This window comes from Mytilus californianus, unplaced genomic scaffold, assembly GCF_021869535.1.
Source record: "Mytilus californianus isolate M0D057914Y unplaced genomic scaffold, xbMytCali1.0.p SCAF_2, whole genome shotgun sequence".
Taxonomy (NCBI): domain Eukaryota; kingdom Metazoa; phylum Mollusca; class Bivalvia; order Mytilida; family Mytilidae; genus Mytilus; species Mytilus californianus.
Genome location: NW_026262668.1, coordinates 68,809,402 through 68,821,804, shown reverse-complemented (window position 1 = coordinate 68,821,804; position 12,403 = coordinate 68,809,402). Strand labels below are relative to the sequence as shown.

At 32.7% G+C, this 12,403-nt stretch overlaps 1 protein-coding gene across 1 annotated transcript in view; it reads right to left on the bottom strand.

Annotated features, from left to right (window-relative positions):
- Positions 1-1,258: 1,258 nt before the first annotated feature.
- The window catches only part of LOC127728116 (probable 39S ribosomal protein L45, mitochondrial), a 33,971-nt gene continuing 22,826 nt past the window's right edge, over positions 1,259-12,403 (bottom strand). The window contains exons 5-8 of the mRNA XM_052235353.1: positions 11,881-12,032; positions 8,871-8,925; positions 7,834-7,983; positions 1,259-1,774 (exon numbers count right to left, since the gene is read on the bottom strand). Of these exons, the coding sequence (XP_052091313.1) occupies positions 1,523-1,774; positions 7,834-7,983; positions 8,871-8,925; positions 11,881-12,032 (609 nt within the window). The 3' untranslated portion in view covers positions 1,259-1,522. The remainder of the gene's footprint in view (positions 1,775-7,833; positions 7,984-8,870; positions 8,926-11,880; positions 12,033-12,403) is intronic.

Below are 12,403 nucleotides of genomic sequence, written 5' to 3'. Positions count from 1 at the left end.
AACTAGAAAAATCCTTATTTGGGCCCCTTTTTGGCCCCTAATTCCTAAACTGTTAGGACCATAACCCCCAAAATCAATCCCAACCTTCCTTTTGTGGTTATAAACCTTGTGTTTAAATTTCATAGATTTCTATTTAATTATACTAAAGATATTATCCGGAAACCAACTGTCTTCAGACGACGCTGACCAAGAGGTGACACCAATATACGACCGCAAAATGTTTTGCGGTCGATGTCAGGGAAGTGAACTATTTTCAATGCAAAAGGGCTGCAATGCCAGCCATAATGAATTTGTTTGGGTTAAGACTGGCATCAATTTTGGATTGCAGACTTAAATGCAATGGAGTAATTAACTTCAAGGTTAAATTGAATCAAAGTAACTAAATAGTTAAATTACTCCTCAATGACATAATTTTGTTAAAGCCTTATATAAATTCAAATCAATCAAGGTCATTTAGTATCTCAGATCTGGAAGGGCAACTACTTGACTTAAACAAAGTCACTATAACATGAAATATTATGTTGATCAGAGTAACCAACTGTGGCATAAAACTGTTATACTCCCTTACATATACTCTTATATCAAGTTATCTGAACGAAGGTAAATTAGTATCTGAGAACTGCATTTTGACATCACACTAAAAACATGTCACTAAATCAAGAAATGGAGGGATAAGTGACCTAAATTTGACGGAAAACTGCTATATTTCCCAAATGTATCCTTACAGCCTCATGGATATAGGCTACTTTTGATCTTAAAATGATTTTTAACTTCAAACATGAAAGGCAGAAAATCATGGACACACAGACACAGATATGGACTTTGAGACTGCTTGACTAATCCTCCTCACCATTTTAGAGGTGAACTAAACAAGAATGTGTCCATAGTAAACGGATGCCCCACTCGCACTATCATTTTCTATGTTCAGTGGACCGTGAAATTGGTGTCAAAACTTTAATTTGGCATTAAAATTAAAAAAGATCATATCATAGGGAACATGTGTACTAAGTTTCAAGTTGATTGGACTTCAACTTCATCAAAAACTACCTTGACCAAAAACTTTAACCTGAAAATTTTTAACCTGAAGCAGGACAGAAGGACGAACGAACGAACGAACATACTAACGTACGAACGAACGCACGCACAGACCGAAAAACATAATGCCCATAAATGGGACATAAAAAATGATCAGTTAGTATTCATTTAGCTAGAGCAAATTTAAAATGGCAATATACACTTTCAAACTATGAAGTTCCTGTTCAATTAAAATGTCTATATTATCAACTCATATATAAATAAAACATGTACAAAGCAAACAAAGTACAAGTAAAAAACGTATTTATATACAAAAATTATCACTTAGAAAGATGCAACTAATTGGAACCAAACAAACTATCTGCTGGTTAAATATCAGATTTGCAGACATAAAGTGAATGGCATCTTCCTTCTATTCTTCAACTCAAACTGTGTTTTTTAGGGTGATTGTTTGCACATATTGTCCAAATGAGCTATTTCTTAAGATCTATGCTTTAACAGCCTCTTTTTCTGGTTTGTCTTCCTCCTCATCAGGTATTGGCTCCATATGGGGTTTAATGTAAGTTTTATGTAAAGGATCTCTAACTGGTATCCATTTTGGAATAATTTTACTGTGAATTCTCCAGTTAGCATATTCATCAGAAATATGTTTTTCAAACACAACAAATTCTAACACGTCTTTAATCAAATCTTCACTACCATATGCAAGTCTCCCAAATCTATCATAGATAGCTAATGTCTGAAATAATGAATGGATCTATATTAATTTTATTTTTAATTAAATCACAAATACACAATAAATATGCATATGCATATGCAATTAACAATTAATCTATTAATTATAGTACATTTGTATATTTTAAAAACAAAATAATTTGATGTTACACGGTCAACTAGAAATTTTCTTATGTGATGATTGACCTACAACTTACATGACAGTATCTTGTAAATCGAAAAAATCATCAAATTATCAATGCAGAGATATATTCTTGCAATTTTTGTTGCATAATAGAAAATTGCTTTCCTAGTCAAGTAGTGCTAAAAGATATTTCTATAATAAAATACTCCGCAGGGAGTAGCTTGATACGACCGCAGAGGTCGAACCCTGAACAGTTGGGGCAAGTATGGACACAACATTCAAGCTTGATACAGCTTTGCATTTGGATTGTGATTAAATATTTGACACAGCATAGGTTTCTGACACAGAATGAATGTGGTCTAAGAACTTAAAAATTTTAAATTGGACATTCACCTATTATGGTCCAATATCCAAAATCTAAATACATGGTTAGATTCAGCATATCAAAGAACCCCAAGAATTCAATTTTTGATGAAATCAAACAAAGTTTAATTTTGGACCCTTTTGACCTCAATGTGGACAAAGTTGATAACGGGGCCCAAAAATCAAAAATCTAAATACATGGTTAGATTCAGCATATCAAAGAACCCCATATATTCAATTTTTGTTGAAATCAAACAAAGTTTAATTTTGGACCCCGATTTGGACCAACTTGAAAACTGGGCCCATAATCAAAAATCTAAATACATGTTTAGATTCAGCATATCAAAGAACCCCAAGAATTCAATTTTTGTTAAAATCAAACTAAGTTTAATTTTGGACCCTTTGGACCTTAATGTAGACCAATTTGAAAACAGAACCAAAAATTAAGAATCTAAATACACGGTTAGATTCGGCATATCAAAGAACCCCAATAATTCAATTTTTGATGAAATCAAACAAAGTTTAATTTTGGACCCTTTGGACCTCAATGTGGACCAATTTAAAAACGGGGCCCAAAATCCAAAAACTAAATACACGGTTAGATTCAGAATATTAAAGAACCCCAAGAATTCAAAAATAAAACCCCATTGAAATTGGTCAAGAAATAAGCAATTTATAAAAAGTATCTTCTTTTGCACAATACTGTGCAATTAAATATTTCTTGCTATTGCGCAATACTGTACAATTGACAATTTCTTGCTATTGCGCAATATTGTGCTATTGGATATTTCTTGCTATTGCGCAATACTGTGCAATTGAAGATTTCTTGCTATTGCGCAATACTGTGCAATTGAAGATTTCTTGCTATTATGCAATACTGTGCAATTGAAAATTTCTTGCTATTGCACAATACTTATTATATAATAATTTACACATCCTGTTTGGTGTGTAACTCCTACCATATCATTATTATTTGCTTTTAAATATAAATCAGAAATAACCAACTTAAAATGGAAAATTTTAAAAGAAAAAAAAAAGGAAAAAAAAAAAAAAATCCCCCCCAAATTTTTTGAACCCCCTTATGATTCATCACCCCCGAACTCAATCCCAGCCTTCCCTTTGTGGTATGGTACCTTGCAGTACAATTTCAGAGAGATCCATACACTTGAACACAAGTTATTGTCTGGAAACTAGAAAAATGTGTTTTTTGGCCCCTTTTTGGCCCCAAATTCCTAAACGTTTAGGGAAATTACCCCCAAACTCAAACCCAGCTTTCCCTTTGTGATATGGAACCTTGTAGTACAATTTCAGAAAGATCCATACACTCACACACAAGTTATTGTCCTGAAACTAGAAAAATGCTTGTTTTTTGCCCCTTTTTGGCCCCTAATTCCTAAAATATTGAGGCAATTACCCCCATCATCAATCCCAGCCTTCCCTTTGTGGTATGGTACCTTGCAGTACAATTTCAGAGAGATCCATACACTTGAACACAAGGTATTGTCTGGAAACTAGAAAAATGCTTATTTTTGGCCCCTTTTTGGCCCCCAATTCCTAAACGTTTCGGCAATTACCCCCAAACTCAATTCCAGCTTTCCCTTTGTGATATGGAACATTGTAGTACAATTTCAGAAAGATCCATACACTTACACACAAGTTATTGTCATGAAACTAGAAAAATGCTTATTTTTTGTCCCTTTTTTGGCCCCTAATTCCTAAAATTTTGAGGCAATTACCCCCACAATCAATCCCAACATTCCTTTTGTGATATGGAACCTTGTGGTACAATGTCAGAGAGATCCATACACTAACACACAAGTTATGTCTGGAAGTTACAAAAATGCTTATTTTTGGCCCCTTTTTGGCCCCTAATTCCTTTACTGTTGGTACCATAACCCCCAAAATCAATTCCAACCTTCCTTTTGTGGTATTGAACCTTGTGGTAAAATTTCATAGAGATCCATTCACTTAAACTAAAGTTAGAGTGCGAAAACCAATGTGTCTTCGGACGATGCCGGACGACGACGACGACGACGCCAACGTCATACCAATATATGACCACAAAAATTTTTTTGCGGTCATATAATAAAAATAAATGGTCAGTTACATATAAAACAAAGCATCAGTATTGCATTGTTTCATTTTTCAACAGGAATTGGTAGCTAAAACCTTTATTTATCAATATAAAGCAGTGGTTGATAAAGTACTCATCTTTTGAAGAGGTTAATACTGTAATACTGCCTGTGTGTAAAAAAAACTGTAACTCTAGTATATACATATCCTTATTTTATTATTACTAAATCATGGTCACTTTGAATATTTTGTCTAATTTATAAATCTATATATTAATTTAATATCTTGAAAGGAATTATAATTCAAATATCTACCAATTACGTTCTATTGAGTATCAGTCACAATTTCATTCCATTAATTCATTTTATTCAATGTATTTGATTTCTGTGAACAAAGTGTCAGACTTGCAGTCTTATAACCAAAAGATTGTCAAATAGAACTTGATCTGAAAGTCATCTTTAGACAACTTCATATCTGCAGGTATTACAAAATAAAATGCTTCGCTGGGCGCAGCTTGATACGACCGCAGAGGTCGAACCTTGAACAGTTGGGGCAAGTATGGACACAACATTCAAGCTTGATACAGCTCTGAATTTGGATTGTGATTAAATATTTGACACAGCATAGGTTTCTGACACAGAAAGAATGTGGTCTAAGAACTTCAATTTTTTTAATTTACCTATTATGGTCCAATGTCCAAAATCAAAATACATGGTTAGATTCAGCATATCAAAGAACCCCATATATTCAATTTTTGTTGAAATCAAACAAAGTTTAATTTTGGACCCCAACTTGGACAAACTTGAAAACTGGTCCCATAATCAAAAATCTAAACACATGTTTAGATTCAGCATATCAAAGTACCCGAAGAATTCAATTTTTGTTAAAATCAAACTAAGTTTAATTTTGGACCCTTTGGACCTTAATGTAGACAAATTTAAAAAACGGGACCCAAAATTAAAAATCTAAAAACACGGTTAGATTTGGCATATCAAAGAACCCCAATTATTCAATTTTTGATGAAATCAAACAAAGTTTAATTTTGGACCCTTTTGACCTCAATATGAACCAATTTGATAGCGGGCCCACAAATAAAAAATCTAAATACATGGTAAGATTCAGCATATCAAAGAACCCCATATATTCAATTTTTGTTGAAATCAAACAAAGTTTAATTTTGGACCCCAATTTGGACCAACTTGAAAACTGGGCCAAAAATCTAAAATCTAAATACATGTTAAGATTCAGCATATCAAAGAACCCCATATATTCAATTTTTGTTGAAATCAAACAAAGTTTAATTTTGGACCCCAACTTGGACCAACTTGAAAACTGGGCCCATAATCAAAATCTAAACACATGTTTAGATTCAGCATATCAAAGAACCCCAAGAATTCATTTTTTGTTAAAATCAAACTAAGTTTAATTTTGGACCCTTTGGACCTTAATGTAGACCAATTTAAAAAACGGGACCCAAAATTAAAAATCTAAATACACGGTTAGATTCGGCATATCAAAGAACCCCAATAATTCAATTTTTGATGAAATCAAACAAAGTTAAATTTTGGACCCTTTGGACCTCAATGTGGACCAATTTAAAAACGGGGCCCAAAATCCAAAAACTTAATACACGGTTAGATTCAGCATATTAAAGAACCCCAAGAATTCAAGAATAAAACCCCATTGAAATTGATCAAGAAATAAGCAATTTATACGAAGTATCTTCTTTTGCACAATACTGTGCAATTGAATATTTCTTGCTATTGCGCAATACTGTACAATTGACAATTTCTTGCTATTGCGCAATATTGTGCTATTGGATATTTCTTGCTATTGCGCAATACTGTGCAATTGAAGATTTCTTGCTATTGCGCAATACTGCGCAATTGAAGATTTCTTGCTATTGTGCAATACTGTACGTGCAATTGAAAATTTCTTGCTATTGCACAATACTTATTATATAATAATTTACACATCCTGTTTGGTGTATATCTCCTACCATATCATTATTATTTGCTTTTAAATATAAATCAGAAATAACCAACTTAAAATGGAAAAAAATCCCCCCCCCCCCAAATTTTTTGAACCCCCTTATGATTCATCACCCCCAAACTCAATCCCAGCCTTCCCTTTGTGGTATGGTACCTTGCAGTACAATTTCAGAGAGATCCATACACTTGAACACAAGTTATTGTCTGGAAACTAGAAAAATGCTTATTTTTGGCCCCTTTTTGGCCCCCAATTCCTAAACGTTTCGGGCAATTACCCCCAAACTCAATTCCAGCTTTCCCTTTGTGATATGGAACCTTGTAGTACAATTTCAGAAATATCCAAACACTTACACACAAGTTATTGTCATGAAACTAGAAAAATGCTTGTTTTTTGCCCCTTTTTTGGCCCCTAATTCCTAAAATTTTGAGGCAATTACCCCCAAAATCAATTACAGCCTTCCCTTTGTGATATGGAACCTTGTGGTACAATGTCAGAGAGATCCATACACTTACACACAAGTTATTGTCTGAAAGTTACAAAAATGCTTATTTTTGGCCCCTTTTTGGCCCCTAATTCCTTAACTGTTGGTACCATAACCCCCAAAATCAATCCCAACCTTCCTTTCGTGGTATTGAACCTTATGGTGAAATTTCATGGAGATCCATTCACTTAAACTAAAGTTAGAGTGCGAAAACCAATGTGTCTTCGGACGACGCCAGACGACGCCGGACGACGACGACGACGACGACGACGACGACGACGACGACGACGACGACGACGACGCCAACGTCATACCAATATACGACCAAAAAATTTTTAATTTTTGCGGTCGTATAAAAAACCTGTCAGGACAAGTACAATTATCATGAAATTTTAAAGGTCCAACAGCCGTAAGTCATCTCATATACCCGTTGTTATGTACCAAAAGTCAGCTTCAGTTCTGTAGGCATTACCAAATAAAAGTATGAAAACAAATTCAATTTTCATGATTTTTTCTAGTTCTAAGGGCCATTATGCTGCAATAAATCTGAATATAAATGCAAACTCAATCTGTGAGTCATCATTATACACTTATGTACCAACAAGAGAAAACATGCTGAAATGTTTTGTCTGCTTACTAATCTTGACTGAATTTTAGGTAGAAATTCTTTGAAAAAAATCAAAGGTTTTACTACAGGTATCATATTAACATAATAATATAAGTGACCCTTTAAAATGAGACCAAGGTCAGATGAACCAAGTCAGAAGGACATGTACACTTTACAATCATTTTATACACCAAATAAAGTTGACCTATCGACTATAGTACACCATAAATGATTCAAATCACGAAAACTTAACATTATCCAATGAACTAAACATTTGTTGTAAGCCAGACTATAAATCAGGTCAATATCTGCAGGAATAACGAAAAAAAAGTCTGGACAGATATTTGATATTTGATATGCAGAATGACAGACATAGGTAAGTGAATTGGCATACAAATCCTTTCTAGAACTAGCACAGCTTACCTGTCTTGTGTGAAATCTAACTGTTACTTGTGCATATAAATTGTCTTTGGTCAACAAATCTGTTGTTCTGCAATGGACAGTTCTAGGAGGCTCAATTGAATCCACAAAATTCCATCGCAATGTTTTAGTGTCTAAACCCACTGTCATTTGCTACAATTCAATAAAAATAATAATTCTTCCTTCTGCCGCTTAAGAATCTGATTAGAAATGGTTTTGCTTTAATAATTTAGAGGGCCAAATAAACCCAAAAATTTACCTTCTCCTTTGTGTAAATAATTTTAATACATAAAAGAACATAAAAGAAACAAAAAAAAGTATCAATATCAATCCCAAAGGATACAAGACACAATGATTTTAAAACAACTACAGTATTATTTAAGAAATGAATACTTCTTTTTGTAATTTTATTGGGGTGTAAAAGTGTTGACTGAAGCACATTTTGTATAAAGCGCGGAAGCTTATTCTAAAAATGTGTGCACGATTAACACTTTTACAACCCTATCAAATTACTAAAAGAGGCATTCATTTCTTATAAAAACATTTTTATGCTAAGACCATGAAAAAAAGTTTTATCAAGTTTTTCTTTTATTTATCTGTGCACTTTTTTGTGAAAGCACCTGTCATCACGAATGTAACATTTCATTTTGATATGATGGGTTTTTTTTTTAATGACGCTCGATTGTCATTAGCCAATCAAACTAACAGATTCTCATGAAACACACATGTAATGTAATTATTTTAAGAATATTTATCAAACTTTATCAATATGTCAACAAATTAAAAATGAATTTTTAAGAATATTTTTTAACTTGTTACCACTTTTTATTTCTTTTCTGCCAGGGGAATTTACTTTCACAATGCTAGTAAATCCCTTTTTTTGTGATACAATTTGGTAAAATTTTTTACCAATTTGTGATATCTATATCCTTGTTGGAAAAATCTCCTATAACTTTTGTAAAAAATTCTGACTGCCTCTTAATGTGCTTTATTCCATAATCAATTCATTTTCAATTGAATATTAATGTACATATACATACAGGGTAGGCATATTCTGTTACTAATTCATGAAGTCGGTCTTCATTTTTCTCCACACTGAAATATAATGATTAAATTAATTTCAAAGTTTTATGCACTACTTACATGCCTTATCCTTTTAAAACAACTTTGGTACTTAAAAGAAAAGTATACTTAAAATCAAAACTACAATCCTAAAGGAACAAATTTACCAGAATATTGTATGTTAAATATCCACTTAATGAAAACAAGTTGACGGTCATCAAATTGTTTATCATTATAATTACACAGAAGTCATTGACTGATTTTATTCAGTAGAAAACATTGAAAAGTCTAGCAGATATATTTATTTTCTAATATTGAAGATCTACTTTGATCCATCAAAAAAGCTTTTTGGTTTGATAGGCCAACAGTTGTCAATTTCCTAGAAGTGAAAATATCTTTAAAAAATTTTGTTTTAATCTCTTTCTGAAAAAAGTACCATTTGCCTTTGGTTATATCATGTTATCAGAGCAATCAGTGGGATACACAAATTTCTTATTAAACCCTAAACTTAATTACCCCAATCAAAAATATCCCAAAAATGTGAATTTTTATGGATGAAAACAGATAACCATAAAAATAAGTCCTCATTTAAATCATTCTGTAATTTCACTGCTTAAAACATGGTTTGTAGCAAGCTAAATGGCAAAAAAAAATCATTGAAACCATGGAAGTAATATTGAAAGGAATAACAACGTCGTCACTTCAAAGGTTTCATCTGCATTACCGCCCATCTTTCGATAACTCGTTAATTGGTTTAATATATGGCATGGTAATTGACTCTCGGCATGTGATAGATCAAATCACTGACACTTTTCGGTCATTTTCGTGTTCCCGGAAAATTACGAATAGACCAGTTGTTGTCGTATGTACGTACGAAGTAACCCGAATAGTTCACTCGTTACATTCCGCTGCTGTACGCTACCGAATAGAGTCAGTCATTCAATGTTGATTTTAGTCTATTTTTCCTATTTATGTCTTTTTCGATCTTAATAGTTTAGGCCGACAGTTATCACATATTGAATTTAAGAAAAAGGGTGGATCATTTTCAATTTTAATACTTAAAACCATGCAGTTAATTAAGAAGACATTTCTGAAAGTTAAGAAGATGATTGTACAAAAAATATGTTTCGACCCCCTTTTATTAAATACGAATAATCCAAGTCTTCCGTGTATACCAGGCAAATTAAATATTCACAATTTTAAACGTTTCTATTCTTTAATTTGTACATAAACAAATTCATATAAAATAAATTTGCGGTTAGACAGATAGCGTCAAGCTCGTTTTGTATGGTTGATTTTCTTTTTGCTGTAACGTGCTACATTAATATTAGTATTCAATTGTAAACACTTTTTTAAAATGGATATAAATTTAACATGTTTACGAACTTTTGATCCCGATTTTCATTGTCCAGTTTCAATAACGTAATCAATTACTTGTTGAAAGTAAATATTTTTATAAATCTCGATAAACTTGGCACATTTCAACAGTAAAATATTCTATGTCTACATCTGTCTACATTATTTTGTTCAACATCATGTGAAACCTGATCGATTCATCGGTATTTAACTGTTTACTCGGGATCCGCTTTTAACCGGAAAATACTTTTAGAACAGTTTAAAACAAACGGTAAAAAGCAAAAATATGCTAAATTAAATACAATTTTCCGAACTAAACTGTTGTAGGTTGATCAATTCTCGTCCGTTTTTCAAGTTTTTTACATCATACGACTTCTTTCTGAAGGTAGAGGTTTTATATGATACAGCGCCACCTTCTTATTAATAAACCTCGGATTTCACACAGGTGCTTTATAATTACCGGACTCGATAAAATCATGTGACTGATAAGAAATTCCAGATGCCATTTTACAACCGCAGTATCACAGATAGTAACCAAAGGGGTCTTGCCGCTGAGACTATAATTGAATAAAATCATATGACTTTAGTACAGAGCTCTGCAGGCTGTTAATACATGCTAATTAGTCGTTGTTATTCCTTTTAAATATTACTTCCATGTTGAAACATATATATAAAAAAGTTGGCTTAAAGATATTATTTCTAACAGAATGTGTCCTCGCTTGCATATAACATTATAAAGGGACAAAACCCAAGAACGGTAAAAGTGGCGCTACCCAAATTTGTACTTGATCTGAGTTTTGTGGTATTAAGCATTGTTTATAAGTTCCACAACATTAAGTTGGGGCAAATTTAACTTAGAGAACGGAAACGTAATTCAGCAATTTTTCCATTTGTAAAGGGGCATAACTCTAGAACGGTAAAAGTGACGCCACCAAAATTCAAACTTGATCTGTGATTTGTGGTAATAAGCATTGTGTATAAGTTTCATAACATTTAGTTGCGGCAAACTTAAGTTAGAGAACGGAAACGAAAAATTCAGCATTTTTTCCATTTGTAAAGGGGCATAACTCTAGAACGGTTAAAGTGACGCCACCAAATGTTGGTAACATTATTCTTTTATGGAATTTAGAATTAGTATGTCTTAAACTCCACCAAAATACATTTGTAGACACCCAACCTACTGCATCACAAACAAGATCAATTAATTTGAAAAGAAAGAGTTCACTGTTCCTTTTAATTTCTATCTTGAGGGCTGTTTAACATCAAATTTACTTTTGTGATTTTTAAATATTCAGTTTCTTTTGTTCAATGTTGACTTTGATTATGTCTGTCCTTCCTAATGAAACACTTAGACTCACTTTTGAAAGCCAAAAAAATGAAACTATTGATCCCATATTTTGATTTTTACTGTTTTTGTTTGTGTTTTTTCATTCACAAGTTGGTTGTTTATTTGTCATCGAAGCAGACTGTTATTCTGTTGAAATATTTCTGGTTCTTTGCTTAATCTTTAAAAAAGTTAATCATATTTTCATAAAAATTTAATTTTTTTCACTTATTAGTTGCTGTCTACAGCTTATTCTCTAATGACATGTGGGAACCATGTATTTCTATAACATATATACTAAATCTTACTCTTCAATTAGTTTCTGTGCTTCTTTAAAAATCTCTATTGCCTCTGATGGGAATGTTTTACTGGAGAAATACTCTTCAAACTGTTTAATTTTTCTGATCGCATTGTAAGATTTACCAGTTTTTCCAAATTCTGAAAGTTTATCTTTGGCTCCCTGTAAATATAATAAAATGCTCCGCTGGGGCGCAGCTTGATACGACCGCAGAGGTCGAACCCTGAACAGTTGGGGCAAGTATGGATACAACATTCAAGCTTGATACAGCACTGAATTTGGATTGTAATTAAATATTTGACACAGCATAGGTTTCTGACACAGAATGAAAGTGGTCTAAGAACTTAAAAATTTTCAATTTACCTATTCATACATGTGATGGACTGTGAAACTCAGATCAGGAGATTGGGAAATTTTGGTCAGGAGATTAGGACTCAGATCAGGAGGTTTTTAATCGACATTAATTTTGTTGTAAATGTAACCGTGTGCTGTAAAAATGGTCTTTTAAAGTGTGTTTTCTTCAACTTTCCATC